Genomic DNA, 19740 nt, shown 5'->3' on the forward strand with positions numbered 1-19740 from the left:
GGGGGGGGGGAGTGGGTCCTCAAGGCAAATTCCACCCACTGGCAAGTTTGGTTTGGTTTGCACAAGATTTCAAAAAGCTTGACCGAACAAACAACAAATTGGGCCAACACTTAACACTTAAAACTCAGGAAATGCCACATGAAAAGCCAAGTGTCTAGGCCCATAACGAAAAACCGGAGGTCTGGCAACACAGGGCCTGAATTTATCTAGGCCACTCATAGCAGCTGCTCCCTGGGTCGGGTCACTCACTCTCAGTTCATCGAGGCCACCACGCAGCCCTGAAGCAGCAAGGACAATGTGTGAGGAAGAGACCCAAGAGCCTCCGTCTCCGGAAGTGGACAACATCACTGTGGGTAACGAGGCGCCTTCCTTGTGACCAGGGACCAGCTTTAAAACCAATCTCATTTCTAAGGCTTGCCTATAACCACCTTCCAGCAAGACTTTACCGACAGGCACAACTGCAGTTCTAGGAAAGAAGTAGCGTGAGGCGGGGGATGTGGGCGGGGGAGAAGCCTGCCTAAGCCTGCCTAGATCGGGAGCAGGGGACTCCGTCCCCACCCCCCACCCCAGGAAAGGGAGTGAGCCAAGGGGGCTCCCGCTTTGGTCCTCCCCCCCGCCCCCCCCGCTTCCCTCCACGGACTCTTCCTCCGGGACAGGTGGCCCTTCCGTGCGCCAGAATGCCGCACCACTTGGCGCCGTTGTATCGGTATGACTGTGTGACGGATGCCTAGTTCTCCCAGAAGGAAGATGCCAGAGGAGGGGGCCGGGGGTGCAGAGGGCGTCAGTGTGCCCCACCTCTCAAAGGAGGTGATGCGAGAAAGAGAGAGAGAGAGAGAGAGAGAGAGAGAGAGAGAGAGAGAATCTGAAGCAGGCTCCAGACTCTGAGCTGTCAGCACAGAGCCCGACGCAGGGCTCAAACTCACGAATTGTGAGATCATGACCTGAGCAGAAGTCGGACGTTTAACTGACTGAACCACCTGGGCGCCCCAGAGCCTCTGCCCTTTATGAATGACCAGGCAGAGGGCACGGGGACTGGCAATACTGTGGGGCAGGAGAGTTCTCGACGGGCTGGGGAGCGCGAAGGAAGCAAGCAGAGCGTGTGTGCAGAGAGCAAGGGTGCAGGAGGGAGAAGAGGAGTGGCGGAGCCGATGGCCCAGGAGCAAGGACACAGGTTTATTCCAGGCTGATGCACTCGCACTCCTGTGCTGGAACCTTTGTTCCATTATCCAAATGTCCGATGTCTTTGTTCTCCCATCACAGAAAACACCAAAAATGTCAACACTGTTGCTGTTCCCTGGGTCCCAACCTCTCTCCTGCCCTCGAGTCTGCATTGCTGCCTGCAAGCTCCACAGCCATTCATTCTCCCGGGCCAGCCCACCAGCAGCTTTATGGGACCAGCCCCCAAGGCTCCTGCTACTATCGCCATCCCACGCCCACATCCTCTGGGTCCCTCTGATGGCTCTACTCATCTCCCACCAAAAGCACACCAAGCCCACGACGCACTCCCCCCGCCCCGCCTCAAAAAAAAATCCAAGCTGAATTATCCCGCTGCCAAGACTCACTCGTTCTTCCGGATTCCCTACCTTGCTGGACGGCAGGCCGCCATGTCAGAAATCAACAAGGCATTGTATATTCCTGTCTTTTCCTCACTAGGCCATCTGATTAAGGACTGGGCCCTTCCCAGCCAGCATCCTTCCGGAGGACACCCCTCTGGCTCTCATGATCTCAACCACACGTTATCTGAATTGGTCTGCCCCCAGCTTCGGTTCACAGAATGGCTAAGCCAACTTTCATAGAAAGAAATCTTCCCACCTCCCTTCCTCATTCAATACATGTATATTAATAAACAGCAGTAAGAGTTAACATTAATCACATGCCTACCAAGTACCGAGGCCCTTCTCTAAGAACTGAATACACCATTTCATTTTCTCAATAACTTCATCTGTCGGGGCAGAATAAATAAGTGCCCAAAGCCACAGGACTGAGAAGGACAGAAATGGAGCCCGCACCCAGGCAGTCCGGCTGCTGAGCCTCTCCTCGACCATTAGCCTACTGGCCTCTCAGCAGCTCCCCTGTGCCAGGCCATGATCTATGGATAAACAAATGGGGTCCCTGCCCTCACTGAGCTTACAATCAGTCACTAGAATGTCCACTTAAGGTCGCACAAGGCACTGAAGGAAAGCTGCGGGGTGTGGCCTGTGGGGAAGAGCTGGTCAGGTTGGGGGGTTCAGGAAGTCTGAGCTGACAGGGCTGTAATGTCCGGTTTTACCTTCCACATAGCACTGTCCCTGCCTGATACTTTCTTATTAATGTAGTCACTGCCCATCTCTTGTTCTGCGCAAAACACAGCAAGAGAAGTGACCCACCTGCGTGCCCAGCACATTGCCTGGAACACAGCAGGTGCTCAGGAAATGTTTGTTGACTGGATGACACTTTAGCTGAGCTCCGGCTGAGATCCTGCGATCCAAGGTGTGGGCAGTGGAAGGAGAGGCTGGAGAAGAGAGAGGCCCAGTGCAGAATCTGTAGGTCAAAGTCAGGATTTTCTTCACTCTCCTTAGAGTAATAGAAAGCCATAAGCTGTGCTATGGCCTTATTCACGGCTACCGACGGTCACCCAATGCTTCCAGGGTAAGGGTGGATATTTAGCAAGGCAGGCAAGGCCCAGCTAACCCCTTGAGCCAAATCTCTCGTAGAATCCTCCCCACCCTGGCTTATGTTTCTGCTGCACGGTAATGTGTGCAGGTGTCCAAATGGTCTCCGATGCAGAAAATTTCACATGTCTGTGTCTTTACTCATGAAGTTCCGTCGGCTTGGAAAGTTCCTCTCATACACATCTACCTGGTAAACACCCACCAGACGTTCTGAGACTCCTGAGAAGCCTTCTGACCTCTACAGGCAGAAATGACCCCTTCCCATGCCTTTTTACTTGCGTTTTGAAGGCATTGCCTATTTCCACCAAAATACCAACATATTGCTTCGTTGTCCTTAACTAGGTCTGTCTTCCTCTATCAGACCGGCAGCTGCTTCAGAGCAGGGATAAAACTTTTATCATTAGCAAAAGTAATCAATAAATACGTGAGGATCCTTTCTGAAAATAACTTTCAAGAAGGGCCCACCATGTAACATTAGCACTTTCTACTACTTTTGATGACACCTTGCTTTCTGGTTCCTGGAATCGAAATTTCCTTCCAACAGGTAGGTAAACATCGGGGAGATTTCAACAGCCTCTCTGACTCGATAATTTTAACTTGAACTGCGCAGAATAAACAAAATTCTGTGCAAGTGAGAGCTCGTTCAGTCCCATTTTCCTGTTGTTCAAAGGCATTAAAGCAAAGTCTTGAAGGCTGAATGTTCACCAAGTATTTGTGAAGGGGTCATTTTTTTAAATAGAACCTCGCTTTACTTACAACAGAGGTATCTGGGATGGCTGAAGATCTATCTGTTGAAAAACTTATAAACTGTGGTTCTTCTTCTGAGAAAACATGTCTGACTTTGAATCAGGGACTACCTAATTGTCCAAGGGCAATCGCATGCCTACTAAATAAAGTTATTTTGCCACTCACCCAGTCACTCTCTCCAGGATAAGGGAAAACCGTGGAGGGGATATTGGCTCAGCATATACTAATGGGACTTTACTAATGTCCCAATTTTCAGATCCCTGAATATTTTTTTTTTAATTTTTTTTTTTTTTTTTTGAGAGAGAGATAGAGACAGCATGAGCAGGGGAGGGTCAGAGAGAGAGGGAGACACAGAATCTGAAGCAGGCTCCAGGCTCTGAGCTGTCAGCACAGAGCCCGATGCGGGNCCTGGATATTTTTATAAGAACTAAGAATCTGGTCTTAAGATATTTTATATGGAATCCCAATCACATCTAATTGGGAGAGGACAGATGCAACTTTAGGGGACGGACCTTCATGCATGTAGTGACACCCGTGGAAATGACACATGGCCCTGGAAATCCTCCTACGGTTCACCTAATGACAGCAGTATGGACAATGGCATTCTCTAGATCATTGGCCATGCTTTTGACAAAAGCAATACCAGATTAATTCTAGTCAGACACATTAGTGAGAAGGTTAGGATGTTACACGCGATTTTTATTTCAGTGGTAGTCTTCTTATGAGCTGGCAGGTAAATCTCTGGTGCCAAAGGAGCTTCAGGTGGAATAAAAGCTAAGCGTCTATTATTATCTTGGTATTTTAAGGTTACACCACATCGTTTAAGGCATAAGGACACTCTAGATTACAAGTATACATAAATCTTATTAACTACCAAAGTTTCTCTTTTGTTTCATCCTATCTCTACATTCCATCATTCAGATCTTTTAGAATTTCTTTGTTCCCTCCGTGATCACTGCTTCCGGAAGAAATCTGGCACAGGATCTGAAGGAAATGCCAGAGCAAAATTTTCCTTAAGATTAATCACACAGGTAAGTAATTTCCTCTTCTTGCCAAACAATATTTTCTGAAACTTTTTAGAAAATCAGTAAGACAGAACTGGGTGGTCATGAAAATGCGAAATTTTAGGATTTAGTTAATCACTTACACATAACTTTCAAAGATCTAATCACTTGCCCAAAGCAGTCTGGGGCTCCGTTACTAGCTAGAAAGAGCAAGAATTCTCCAAAGTTGGTCTGGATTAAAGGGCATGAGTAGCAGTCTGTCCCACTTTCTTTCCAGTGTCCGGGGGCTCAGCAGGGATTCAGAATCATCAAATGACTCCAAGTTTAAAGTATAAATATCAAGGCATCAAGATTTTTCTTGTATTAAACCTTAAAAGCAGTTTGTCATGAAGGCTAAGGGAGTGAGTATGAGATGAGGCAACAAACAGTCTCCCAGGGACCGGCCACACAGTCGGCTTCTAATCCATGTCATCAGCCCTCAGTCAGCCGGGAGAGCCCCTAACCAGAGGGGAGGGGCGCCTGCCCTTCCCAGCAGGAAACAGACAGGCTCATGGGATTCAGAAGAACCAACTATTGGGAAAGGCAAAACATAACTGAAGACTGAAGAAGGAAGGAAGGAAGGAAGAAAGGGAGGGAAGAAGGAAGGAATCCCTTGGGAAGAAACGGCTTGATTTCACCCCGGAACCACATGGAGACATCGAGGAAGGGATGAGCCTCTGTGATCCCCCAAATCAGGTTTAACCGTGACATGCTACCCACAGACACAAGCCAAGAATTGTTACTCCAAAACTCCAAATGGGTATTATTTCCATTACTTCCATTAAGTCTCAGTGAAACATCTGCTTGTTCGATTTATGAATCTTTTTTTTTTACCAGTATTTCTTAGATTTACTAGAACTGCCTAGACAATTCCATAATAACCTATAGAATGGGTAGAGAATCTGTCTGCCAAGCCTAAGTGACCACACAACTCAAAAATGAAGAAGTCAAACACAGGTAAATACACACTTAAAATAAATGTACACACACAGACACACACACACACTAGTTTGCAAGTATAGCTCAAGCATCTTAGTACACTGAGGAAAAGAAACACATTTTCCATGGGTCGCCTGGGTGGCTCAGTTGGTCAAGCGTCCGACTTCGGCTCAGGTCATGATCTCACAGTTGGTGGGTTTGAGCCCCGCATCGGGCTCCGTGCTGACAGGCAGCTCAGAGACTGGAGCCTGTTTCAGATTCTGTGTGTCTGTCTCTCTCTGACCCTCCCCTGCTCATGCTGTCTCTCTCTCTCTCTCTCTCAGAAATAAATAAAACATTAAAAAAAATTTTTTTAAAAAACAACCCATTTTCCTGTCTCATTCTCCATATGGAGACCCTCACTGGAGAGAGCAGACAGGTAATCAGATTCTGAAAGTGTGGAGCATACGGGCTGAAAACAGATCACACGTTAATATCAGTAACAATAACAACAGCTAAGGTTAATTGTGCATTTAGCTTTCAAAGGGTGAATTGCTTTAAGTCCTCTGCTCTCATTAGAGATGGCTCTGTTACCATGTCTGCGAGGACACCTTTCTCTAGTACTTTGTGGCAAGGATGTGAGCAGTTTGCTTGGTAGAAAGCAGACTACTACTGACAGGAATAAACCTATTCCAAAGCGGTGACTGGACTAGGATGTGTCGAGTGAGAGGAAACGGCAGTGGCCCAGGGCCCATGGCCCACAGGCTCTGCTTGACCGTTTTCAGATGTGTGATCAGCGGCATTGCTAGGCTTCGTTCTTCTTCTACAACACAGGAAAAACGCCACCTCACGGAGATGTTGTAAGAGGCAAAATAAATAAATGAATTAATTAAATAACGACCGGCTCACGTGGCATGTAAATTAGAAAATACCATCTACATGCGCACGTTCATATCAGCATCATCTCTGCATTTGCTGCAGAACTTCATATGGCGTGATTCTGGTTACGAATGCCAATGCCAAACTCACTCTACTCAGATAGATTGCTCCAGAGAGGGGGATCGAATGCAATTTAGGAACTATGTGGGGTTATATAAATTCAGGAAAAGAGACTCCGCATTCAAAATGTGTTTTTCTTTTTCTGACATTGTTCCGTGATGCTCATCATTTGCCTTATATAAAAAACATATTTAGCTGGAGACCCTTTCCCACATGCTATTCAAAGACTCCCAGCAAATCTGACCTAGTGCGGTAGCTAATGTGAATCATCTGAATAAGCCACAAGTTATGGACCTGAGAGGCCCCTGAATGCATGCAAGTTGCCCATCGGTTAAAACATCAAAGTCCAACAAATCACAACATTCAGAGGCAAAGTGCATTTCTCATATTGATTTTTCTTACACATATGATGTTCTATGAATCACATCACTATGTTTGCTAACATCAGTCTGATTCTACGTCTAATAACCACTTTTATTCAACACGGCAGATGAAAGTCAATTCCTATCGCTCCAGGCAGACTGCATAGTCAAAACAAAAGGAACATCACAGAAAAGGAAAATGGAGAAAGATGCATTAGATATTAATCTCATATTCACTGAGAAAAACAGAAAAATCTTTATCTGTTTCTCCTTTCAGAGTTTAAAAGGCTGTGAATTTTCTGTTGCCCTACCCACCCTATAATTCTGAGCTTTTTATCCAAAGCTCTTCCTTTTTACCTTATTTCAGCCATGAAAAGCCTCTCAAGTACTGTCAGTATCAAACAAAAAACACGTTTCTTCTTGACCTTGCTTCATTCACACCTCTTGATCTCTTTCATTTCCTTTCATAAAAATTCTTCAACATTCAGATACCCCTAGATCCTAAAGATAACATACCCTTATCAGCTTTACTTTCTAATTACAACCTACCGCTCAGATCTGAAAGTCTACTGTTTTATGCCTTTCTGGTAATTTTCTCCAAAATAAAGTCTCTGAGAACATCAGTGGTTCTTAGAGCTAAGTCTAGGTTATGAATTCATTTTGATCTTTCAAAAGAACCAATTTCTTTCTTTCTTTCTTTTTTTTGGGGGGAAATCCTATGAACCCAGAGTTAAACACATGAACTAATGTAAAATGCTCAGAACGTTACCTGGCATATAGCAAGTGTGGAGTAAGTGTTAGCTGCAATTACTGTTATTATTAACACTTCTTGCTACTTTCGCCTGCTCCCCCCATAAATATTCCTTTATTCCCAACATGGGCTGCTATATGCTTGTGGGAAGAGGTGCTCGATGTCCGCTGTAAGTACATTATAAGCGCTGGTCTCAACGAGGTAAGAGATCTCGAGAGAAGAGACCCAGGTGGATACCACAGGTGCTGTCACCGCAGTTAGAAAGTGATACCTTGAGAGTGCCATCACGTAGAAGACATCACACTGAGGTTTCCCAGAGAGGAGAACTGTGACCCACAGGCTCAGGTGAGGAAGACATTTCTAATCACTGCACTGCTGACTTACAGACCCAGCTGCTTTGGAAACCGTGGTACTCAGTATCTGCCGGGGATACTGCCAAAGTGAAGGAGGTCCAACACGAAGAAATCATCGACACACTAGGGCAACTTACTAACACAGTAATAATGGAGGAGAAGGCTCTAAGCGGTTTTCTGCGCGTACACACAAGACCACCGTTAGGCCCGCCGGTAGATCGTACCTGTAACTACGGGAAATGGTAATGTGAGCCAGATGACCTGGGCTGCAGTGAGGATACCAGTACATGTCCAGTGAGTACCTGCGTGAATAGAAAAGCCAGAACCCAAGGCCAGATCTTTTGGTACAAAGGTAGTTTAACCACATCTCCTTCACAGTGAAGGACTGAAGGCGTCGGTGGACCATGAATAGAGCCCATAAAATTTCCTGTCCAGAATGGAACACTTGAGGGTGAGAAAGAGGCATTACTGATAATTATGCCAGGAACACAAACATAACCCAGGGCATATGGCTGCTCTAGCTGCCAGTGGGTGGTTTCACAGGAAGAAATGTGGGCCAGCGAATGCCCGGGGCAGAAACTGGAGCCACGATCTTGGGTAACGATCTGAGCGAAGGCAAGAGTAGAAACTATTAAAGCCCTGGTTCTCAAACAGGGGCGATTTTGGTCCTCAGGGAACATTCGGCAATATCTGAAGACATTTTCAGTCATCGTGACTATGGGGTGTGGTCCTAAAAGCATCCCGTGGGTAAGGACCAGAGGTGCTGGGGGACAACCCATCTGGAACGGGACAGCCCTGCATGGCAAAGGCATCCACCCCATGCTGTCAAGAGGGCCAAAGCTGAGAAACCCTACATTGAAAATTACAAGATGTGCTGGCACAAATATATGAAACAGTAGTGCTTCAAGAGAAATCAGCAGAAAATATTCAAATCTTACGTGACAAAGAGTGAATAATTAACAATGCAACCTGCACACATCAAAACTTCCTGGAAAACAACAAATGGCCAACGTGAAAAAAACGCCTCCCCAAACCAAAAAACAACTCCACCTTCTAAGTAATTAAAATAACTTGAATTCAAAGGACACACCTAGCGTTACCTACAAGGCTGGCACAGACTTTTATTTTTTTTAATATTTATTTACTTATTTGGGGAAAGAGAGTGTGCGAGGGAGGGGCAGAGAGAGAGGGAGACACAGAATCTGAAGCAGCCTCCAGGCTCTGAGCTGTCAGCACAGAGCCCTACGCGGGGCTCGTACTCACAGACCATGAGATCAAGACCTGAGCCAAAGTTGGACACTCAACCGACCTAACCACCCAGGCGCCCTGAATTCCCGTTGTTATTATGGTATCTGTAAGCTTCCCAATGTTCAGTGTTTTCTAAATAATGTGGGAAGTATTTTAGTTTTAGTATTGCTAAGCAGTCTCATAAAATTAAAACAACGGAATGTGAAAACATTTTCATTAGTGCTTTTAATTAGTGTAAGCAGAATGGAGAGCACTAGGCAGCAAAGCTGTAACGGAGTTTTGGAATAGCAGGTAGAAAAGGAATAGTTGTTGGTGAAAGGCAAAAGCTTACTGCTTTTTTTGGGGGGGGGGCAGCTGGCGTTCAACTTAAAGAATGCATATATGTGGTTGGTATATATAAAAGTTTTCAGCTTCTAATAGAGTTCTGTGGGCGAAAAAAATTTCTTTCTGTCCATGTTTATAAAAGGATTCAAATAACATTTCATATTTTTTAAATCCTTCTTTTAGCTGTTATTAATTTAGTTCTGAGTGTTTCTTCTTTGTACTCTACTTCTGTGATCTCTCTGTGAAAGTCGGAAAAGTACAGCTTTGGAAAACAATTCCTACATTTGTTGTAGGGAGTGAAATGAACTTCAGCTTCTGATTTATGAAGTAATGACTAGCGCATAAAGAGATATATACATATGAGAAACCACTAACATTAAAATGTAAGAAGGAATTATATCCACGTTTTGTAAAATATACACATGCTTCATTTGAAACCATAGCTAGGCCTTAAAGCAAGGATGCCTTCAAAGGATGAAAGCCGTCCATAAAATGTAGCAACTGAAAGATAAAACGTGATGAATGGCTTTGACTGATCGCATCTTGAGAAACAAGCGACTCAGAAGTGCAAAGCTGAATACATCCAAGAGGAAAGAATTAAGAAACTGAATAAGAACTGTCAGGAAATTATTAGTGTAATTGGGTGTTTGACACAGTAGATATTGTTATAATGAAGTGCATTTGGGTTATTTCACTTCTGTTACAAAGATATGATTTTTTTATTTAAATAGAGGTAAAGAGTGAATGTCAGTAGGTACGCTGCCACAGGATGCACTCTCCTGGTGACCTGCCTTTCCTCCAATGGATGGGCTCCCACTCTCTTAACCGCTTCTGTGCTGTTTCTATAACTGCAATGCATGCGTCTCTAATCATTTTTGTATTTATTTATTTATTTATTCATTCATTCATTCTCCCATTCATTCATTCAGAGGGAGAGAAAGAGTGAGAGAACACACGAGCTGTGGAGGGGAGAGAGAAGCAGGCTTCACACCGTGAGCGCAGAGCCTGACACAGGGTTGGGACCCACAAACCGTGAGATCATGACCTGAGCACAAATCAAGAGTCAGACACTTAACTGACTGAGCCACCCAGGTGCCCTGTCTCTTACTGTTTTTAAAGGGTGAAATAGATTGGGTGCCTGGGTGGCTGAGTCGATTAAGCGGCTGACTTCAGCTCAGGTCATGATCTCACGGATCGAGCCCTGTATCGGGCTCTGTGTTGACAGCTCAGAGCCTGGAGCCTGCTTCAGATTCTGTGTCTCCCTCACTCTCTGACCCTCCCCTGGTAACGCGGTCTCTCTCACTCTCTCGCAGAAATAAATGAAACATAAAAAAAAAAAAAATGGTGAAGTGGAGGAAGCGTCCTTAATGAGATTGGGGCTACCAGCCAAGGCATGTATGAGACTGGTTTAAGTTGGAATGTATATGGTCTAACTGTTGACATTTGTACACTGCTGTGGAGCTTATAAAGCATATTTACATAAATTATTATTTTATTATGATTACCTTTGAAGCTTATTTATTTATAATGTGTCGCTGCAGAGCCTGACATGGGGCTCGAATATACGGAACTGTGAGACCATGACCTGAGCCAAAAGCAGGAGTCAGATGCCTAACAGACTGAGCCACCCAGGCACCCGTACATAAATTATTATTTTTTTAATGTTTATTTTTGAGAGAGAGAAAAAACAGAGCACGAGCAGGGGAGGGGCCAAGAGAGAGGGAGACACAGAATCTGAAACAGGCTCCAGGCTTCAAGCTGTGAGCACAGAGCATGACATGGGGCTCAAGCCCATCAACCAAGAGCTCGTGACCTGAGCCAAAATCAGATGCTTAACTGACTGAGCTACCTGGTGCCCCATAAATTACTATCTGAACCTTACTTACTACCCTGTGAGGTAGGGGACATTAGTGCCATTTCAACATTCTGTTTCCCCATGGAGTTATTCTTTGTAAAAGCAGCATTTTTAAAAAATGTGTTATGCAAATTATGTTTCTCATTGCAGATGAGCGAGAAAATATAAATAAGCAAAAGTAACAGTAATGTTTTTTATTTTATCTTTCCCTGGTGCCAGACTCTCTGTGCTTTAGTGTTAAGGCAGAGAATAAATGGAAACCTCTGGCTCTGTGGCGCTTTTATGTCCCACCTCCCAAGTAGACTCATCGGCTAACATTTTGATGTGTATTATTATAGACTTTTTTGTTTTACATACACACGATCTTCACATCCATAAAACTTCTCACAGAAATGATTTACATGTATAACACATCTCGCTTCTATATATTTTCTCCTTTAAGTAGTATGCCGTGAACACTTTCCCATGTCAATATTTGCTGATAACATGACTGTTTATAGATATACCGTGATTTCTTTAATCAGTTTCTCCTTAGTTGATATTTCAGGAATTTCCAGTCTTCAGCCCATGTAAATAATGGTGAGCTGAAATTCTTATAGCTAAATTATTGAACACGTTCTTAACTATTCCTTTAGATAGATTACTAAAACTGTGCGTTAAAAGATATGTAGTTTTTAAAATTAAACCGTTAAAATCAAAGAAAGTATGTTATTTAAGTACAGGGAAATTTCTTCCCAGAGTTCTTTTGTGTGTTTGTTTTAAATCACCTTATTATGCTTCTCTTTGGCACCGTGTAAAGTGCCATCACCAACACTGCATATTAGAAAGTCAGTGAGTAGAAAAGTGGTTAGCGGAAGCATCTGGGTGGCTCAGTCAGTTGAGCGTCCGACTTCGGCTCAGGTCATGATCTCATGGTTTGTGGGTTCGAGCCCCGTGTCGGGCTCTGTGCTGACAGCTCAGAGCCTGGAGCCTGCTTTGGATTCTGTGTCTCCCTCTCTTTCTGACCCTCCCCTACTCACGCCATCTCTCTCTCTCTCAGAAATAAATAAAACATTAAAAAAAATTAAAAAAACAAAACAAAACCAGAAAGGATCCCTGCGTACAGTCTGGTTCTTCTCAGTAGTTTAGAAATGACAGAGTCTAGCTCACTTCCCTATGGACGACAAAACAAAGCAGCCCTCTAAACTCATTTAAAGTTTCTAAAACTTTGGTTTATGTTCAGTTTCTGGAAACTTCTGCCTCAATGAAAAAAATTTATTTTTTCGCCCTCCAGGTATTTTCTTGCTACAATCGAGTCTTTTTTTATTTTTTCCATAATAAATTCTTGAACCACCTTTGTTTTTGGGCAGGGGGACAGGAGGAGTCGGGCAGCTCAAACTCAAGGCAACTCCAGTATTTTTCATACTGTTTTGGGATTTCAGAACCATTTGATGCCTAGCAGCTAGTTGTTGTAGATTTTCTGAGGGTCTGCACTTGCATTTTTAATTTTATTTAAAAAGGAGACAGCGGTTAGGATCTCGAGGATACGTGCAGCTCTTCAACTGAAAAATGGAGCCTGAAAACTGGAACGTATTCCTGGCTTCATCTTATGACCTAGATTTATAACTAAACAGAAGTCACGATTTAAGGAATATTTTGAAATATATACTCAAAATAGCAACACAAATCCATTTTGCCTAAATTGCTTTCTATTCAAAATTCCATGAGAAACATGCTCGTGGTGACCCCATGATCATGCTGTTAGCCAGGCAGCGGGGGTCGGGAGCAGACGAACGGCTTGGAAGAGCTGGGCCGTGGTCTGCAGGCGGGACGACACTTTCGGAAAAGCATCAGGAGTATCTGGACCGCCCGCCCCATGAGGCTATTTCCACATTAAAAAAAGTAACAACAACAAAAAATAAACCTAATTTGAAATAGACTGATCCCTCCCCAAACAGCTGGTAACACGTCATAAAAGCATAATGATCTGAGGCATTCTCAAGTTAAAATTCCCGTATTTTGCAGGATACAGACTTATACACCTGCTCAGCCACGCTGTTTTCCTACTGGTCACGTGACCTCCTGTTTTAGAACTGTGCCAACTTCGCTTGGGTGTTCTGGGGATGAGAACGACTTTCCTTACGTTTCAGCCAAGACTTCTTCACTCTGGTATCAGATGAAAGAGATGCGTGCTGGGGCGCACACCACAGTGACCAGACTGGGGGTGGGGGGAGGAAATAACTATTTCAGATATTTTGATATTTAAAATAACGGGGACAAAATGCTGCATTAAAAACAATATGCTAATTATGTTTTAAAATATATTCTGATTCTCTACACCAAGTTTACTGAATACTGAATTACTGTTTTGTTTTGTTTTTTTGAAGCTGGATACGCTTGTCTAAAATATAAAATTCAAGGGTGCCTGGGTGGCTCAGTCGGTTAAGCATCCGACTCTTGGTTTCGGTTCAGGTCACGATCTCACGGTTCGTGAATTCCAGCCCCACATCAGGCTTGGTGATGACGGTGCGAAGCCTGCTTGGGATTCTCTCTCTCCCTCCCTCGCTCTCTGCCCCTGCCCCACTTGTGCTGTCTCTGTATCTATCAAAACAAACTCCAAAAAATAAAGAAATAAAATATAAAACACATTGTTGTATATATAAACACATGCAAAGAAATCAAACCAAAGAAAGAAGAACACAGACAATGATAAGTTCGGAGGAACATGCCTGGAATGGAGAGAGCAGAATGCTGGGCAAACCGCTCTAAATCCCTTCCCACCCAAGGGTGCCTGGCCGTTAGGAGCCGGTGCATGCCTGCCCTCTCGCCCAAAAACCGTTCACTGCACAAGAGCCAGACGGGCTCCGTAAGCCCCAGACCCACGTACGACACGTGGGGTCACAAGTTCTCGGGACCTCTCCGTCTCTATACGTGGTTTGGGAAGTTGTTTTTAAAAGCGTGACGATACCACCGCCTAGGAGGAAGCGGTAACACCACAATCGCGCTGAAAAGTGACTGACTGACCTGGTTGATGGAGTTGGCAGCACAGGATGCAAGGCCTGTGCCCACAAAAGTGAGGAGGAAACAGGGCAAGTCAAAAGGTCCTGGGGCCAGCGCAAATCCAGCTGAGGTGGTGCTGACAACGAGAGCTGCAACAGAGAAACAGAGCAGATGCGTCACCAACGCAGACTCAGGACTGTCAGTGCCCAAAGGCGGCCCCTTCCACGCAAACCCATCGGTTTCATCAGTGACGCAAACGACGGGGCTAATCCTTGCTCATTAAAAAATTTTTTTCAGATTCTAAACATTCTATGTGCTCATTATCAGAAAAATGCTAATTTTCCTTTAACTCCATTATACTCAAGAGTAAAAAAAAAATCAGTGTTCCCTTCTTCACCCAACAAACCCTTCCTGAATACCTAGTCCCTGGTCGGCACTGTGCTGTGCACCAGGCAGAGCATGGGATAAAGGTCCGTAAGGTCTCGTTCCTGCTGTCGGGGACGCTATGTGGCAGGGAGATGACAGACACGTGTCAGTAACACACACACTAGGAGTCCCAATTCCGTGACAAGCTCCAGACGGGTTCTGGGGCCCAGAACACGGTTAGAGGGTGGCCAGGGGGAGATGAGAATCCTGCAGCCCCCATGGGAACCGAGGGAAGTGGCGAGGTGCAGACGCAAAGCCGCATCCTGCAAGCACCCACTAAGGCTGCTCCTCCCATTAGATGCTGGTCCTTCTGTCCTGGGGGCTTATAGAGCCCCTGGGCCAGAAAGCGCCTAAGAGTGGCACGATCCAGGAAACTGATCCAGGGAACTGGTACTGATCCAGGAAATTGGTACAGGAAACTGGTACTGATCCAGGAAACCGACCCAGAGAACTGGTACTGACCCAGGAAAAAGGGTCACCAGCGGTGGGCTGATGGGAGAAGACTTCAAAATACAGCATGTAAGCTGGGCCTTTGGGAGGGGAGGTAGGCGAAGGCGGAGTGCGGAGGGTGGGAGACATCACAGGTGGTTGGATACTTCCAAGGACAGACACAAAGGCAAGCAAGACAGATGTCCAGAGTCTGAAGCAGTGTGACAGGATCTGCCTGGATTGCAGACCAAACACGTAGGAAGCATTACTGGGTCTCGCCCGCCCTGCTTTGCATCCCATTCACTGCCAAGTACTGTCCATTAAATCCATCTCCACTGCCACCGGTCAAGCCCGCTGATTCACAACACGGGGGTGGCTCTGCCCCCAGGGGACATCTGGTAATACCTGCAGACGCATGTGGCCGTCACACTGGAGGGGAGCACATAATGCTGTCCTCCAGTGGACGGAGGCCAGGGATGGCTCTAAACGTCCTGCGGCGCATAGAGCAGCCCCCACAGCAAAGAATGTTCTGGCCCAAATGTCAATACTGCTGAGGTTAAGAAGCATGTAATCGGGTCCAAGCTACTATCTTGTGGGGACAAGGGCAAGAGCCTGTCCCCCACGGGGCCTCCTTGTTTCCGCCTTGTCCCCTCTCCCAAATGAGATTTTATGAGTATAAACAGATCATATCTCCCTGCTTAGAAAGTCCCCGAGGGCACCTGGGTGGCTCAGTCGGTTAAGCCTCCGACTTTCGATTTTAGCTCGGGTCATGATCTCACGGTTTGTGGGACTGAGCCCAGCGTCTGGGCTGCGCCACTGAGTGTGGACCGTACTTGGGGTTCTCTCTTCCCTCTCTCTGCCCCTCCCCTGCTCATGCGCACGCGTGTGCACGCTCTCTCCCAAGATAAATACGTATTTAAAAAAAAAGAAAGCCCCTTGACACTACACCCGGACTAGAAGGCAAACTCTTTCCTCTGCCGTGTGTGTGTGTGTGTGTGTGTGTGTGTGTGTGTGTGCATGTCCTGTATGTACCTCTCTCTAGCCCACTCACTGCTCTCCATCAGGAAGGCCCGGTTTCGGGTCCCTGTGCTTTTGTGTCCCCTGCTCCTCCCGTGGTCCACCCTTTCCCGTCCTTCAGATCTCGTCTCAAATCTCACTTCTTAGGGAGGACGTCCCTGCTCATCTCGCCCACGGCAGGCCCTCGCCGGAAACCCCCCAGGCGGGAGCCCTGACGGCGGGGTTCACTGCTGCCAGAGTTTTCACAGCTTCCTGGGCGAGGTACACAGGAGGAGCAGAGGCGGGAGGAGGAGTGCAGGCAGCCACACCGCACGCAGAAGCGCAGGCGGAGGAGTTCACGTGCCGTGCGGTTGGCAGCGGACCTGACGGCTCCGTGCAAGGCAGTGACGCATCACTGGAGGCCAGCCTGGAAGCAACAGGCACCGTGATTTGCAACAGGCAGAGAGTTTCTCAGGAAAACAACTTCAGAGGCTGTACTGTTGTTGACTTTTTTAAAGTTTATTTATTTGAGTGAGAGAGAGAGAGAGCATGAGCAGGAGAGGGGCAGAGAGGGAGAGGGAGACAGAGCATCCTAAGCAGGCTCTGTGCTGTCAGCATGGAGCCTGAGATGGGGCTCAAACCCACAAATCTTGAGATCAAAACCTGAGCTGAAATCAAGAGTCAGATGCTTAACCTACGGAGCCACTCAGGTGCCCCAAGCCTATACTATTAATCCACTCTTAATAAGGTAGTAAACACGGGACTCAAATCGATACAAGGGATATTGTGACTGGTCAATTCTTAGGACTTGATCATTGTGAGAAACAGAAAAAACAAAAAAAGTAACAACAAAAAAGGATCAAAGGTGAGGTGCTGCACGGGGTGACTTGGAGAAGGATGAGCACAGTGACAGGGAGAAGTACATCTGGGGAGGGGTGAAGGAGCTGGCGGGTCTCAGGAAAATATGCTGGACCACACGACATTATCTGCGTGGAACCACGGGACAGCTGCGTGGAAATGCACAGAGAGCACGTGCACTGCGAAGCCGGGGCTCAGCAAAGGGACTGGGAGGCAGGAGGGAAACACAGAGCTCTGGAGTGACCTGCCCAGAGACCAGGGCTGAGCCCGAGGGCAATGGATGAGGTCCTCAATGGACAGTAGGTGCAGTGAAGAAGTGTATCAAACAGTCAGAATTTCAGAGGTGGGGGAAAGGAAGTAGTGACAGACACAGACAAAGAACATCGGGAGACAGCAGTCAGGAGGACGAGGTCGAGGTGTCGCCGGGTGGGGGAGGGGTGGGGGGCCCATAGGAAACAGTGCGAGAGGCACCACCACTGATTTAAACAAAAAATGCCACCGAAAGTGATAATTTCCCCTAATGATCACGGATTGGTTGGCATGTCCTTCAGCTGAGTTTTATCAGCAACATTTAGAAACTCTGTTATTGTACCATGTGGACAAGCCCCTAATATCTAGACCCTGGTGTTGCCACATTTCTCTGACTGGGCTTACAGCATATGCAAAGGTGAGTATCGTACACGTGCGGAGATGGGCTCCCTGAACCCGAAGTCTGGAGCGAACATGTCCTTTGGCAAAGAGGTCCCTCCTTTAACAACGTGGTCCCCAGATGTGGTCTGCATCTGGATCTCCTGGGAGAGGATTTAACCTCCAGGACGCAGGACAGGTGCACCGCGTTAGTCGGCCAGCAGAGCGAGTCCAGCGGGGAGAACACAGGTTTGGATGAAGGTTACAAAGAAGGACAAGCAGCAGCTCAGGAGCTGAAGGGAAAGAAGGGAAAAGGGCCTGGCTGAGGCCAGACAGCGCGCACTGTCCCCTCTCCCCTCTGCTCTGCGGGCCCAGCCCGGGCCCCACGTGGTGCTACAAGTCAGGGCATAAGAATCTCACGTGAGCATCGCCAACAGCCGCCTGGAGACTTATACCCAAAAGGAAAAGCCCCAGGGACTCCAGGCTTGAACACAGTAGCTGCAGGGGCAAGCTGCAAAGGGTCCTTTTACCCACGTGCAACAGGGGAAGAATGGCTTCTCATCTAACGGTCCGTTTAGCCATATACCTGCATGTGCATAACGACTACCACGAAGGGCAGTTTTCTCAGAGCAAACGGAACTCCTTTCACAATAACTCAAAATAGCTCCCTTCTTTGAGGAGGATTCTTGTGGATATCACCCATCGACCACAAAGCCTCGTGGACAGTCCCGTGTCCGAGACTGAGCGTCCCCTTGCTTTCTGCACAACTCAAAGGCTCTGGAGAGGGTTAGGGGACTCCTCGCCCATCACCGGCTGTGGTGACCAGCCAGGACTGGAGGCAAGGTCTAGAACACCCATGCTACTTCTCAACCGGTCCACCAGCAAGACAGCTTGACTGTGGCAGTGGGAAGACTGGAGGGAATAGAGACCATGGGGCTTTCCCTCTCAAAACGAACCAAGTAAATTTTTTGCATCCATGGAGTCAATCATTTGACACCATTCTTAACTCAGTGTTAAGGCCTTGAACCTTTAACCAAAAGCAGGCTCAACAACCATGGTAATTAAAAGAGCTTAGAAAATCCACAGTAACTTTCTCAAAACATAATTAGTAAAATCTAGGGTCACCGATACCACTTTAGCCGTCTCTAAGTATCCACATTGACGTTTTGTATTGTGTTTTACAGGCAACTAAAAGTGAACAAGCCATATCCACCCCAATGGGCAAGAGCGCCCCGTAATCACTGAACTGTCAAAAGAAAAACGCTGCAAAAAGAAAATTTGCTTTGTTGAAACCCAAAGAGGGTGTGTAGCTACATGAAGACAGATCATTCAGAGGAGAAAGTCTCCTGTTTTTCTTGGCCTTGGAGCTTGACTTGAGTGATGAACGACAGAGGAAGCCCATCAAATCTTTGACGGATAAGTAGAGAAGAGACGAAAGGTGGTTTGCAAAAAACTGCCGACGGGAAAGGACTGTGTCCGCGAGACAGAACAGTGACTCAATTCACAAGCAGGAAGGCTGCCTGACGTACGAATCGTAAATGGTAATGCACGTTACAAAGTGATAGGGACTATTATTGCTATTAGAGAGGAGGACATTTGTATTTGGTAACACGTTTCTGACAAAACATGAGACCCTAACAAAGAATGTGTTTATACCTGCTTTGTCGAGGCAATTAATTTAAAGAAAAAAGCAGAAAGGATTGATACACTGTACAAGTAAAATTGACCACAGCAATATTCTCATACGGAACTGCCACAACTGTAATTAAACTTTTCATTGATTTCCTGGGATTCATTACGTGGGATCATTTTGCAACACCAGGATCTCATTAAAAGTGGGCGTAATATATTCTTTCATTAATAACACTTGAAATTATATTTTATTTGGTAATCTCCTATTCTGCCCCTTCACATGTAAACATAAAATCAATGCCGCCAACGAAGCCTGACCATCCAATGGAGGCCCAGAGGACTCCAAACCCTGAGGCCTCTGGGAGGAAGCGAAGGAAGAGTAATACCCCGACTCCTGGTGGAGCCTGGCCCACCCTCCTGGGTGGGCGGCCGGCCGGGGAACCGCAAGCATCCTGTGTGAAGAGTCTGCGGCGGCCTGTGCAGGTGCCTCTGTGCGGGCAGGCCCGGCCCAGGCCCAGCCGCGCGCGCCCCCAGCCCCTCGG

General features: G+C 46.5%; 1 protein-coding gene across 1 annotated transcript in view; it reads right to left on the bottom strand.

The window, feature by feature from the left end:
- The window catches only part of COX10 (cytochrome c oxidase assembly factor heme A:farnesyltransferase COX10), a 127078-nt gene that overhangs the window by 78238 nt on the left and 29100 nt on the right, over positions 1-19740 (bottom strand). Inside the window, exon 4 of the mRNA XM_077746646.1 lies at positions 14255-14379. Within this exon, the coding sequence (XP_077602772.1) occupies positions 14255-14379 (125 nt within the window). The remainder of the gene's footprint in view (positions 1-14254; positions 14380-19740) is intronic.

The sequence above is a fragment of the Crocuta crocuta genome, unplaced genomic scaffold (genome assembly GCF_008692635.1).
Source record: "Crocuta crocuta isolate KB4526 unplaced genomic scaffold, BGI_CrCroc_1.0 scaffold139, whole genome shotgun sequence".
Lineage (NCBI taxonomy): Eukaryota > Metazoa > Chordata > Mammalia > Carnivora > Hyaenidae > Crocuta > Crocuta crocuta.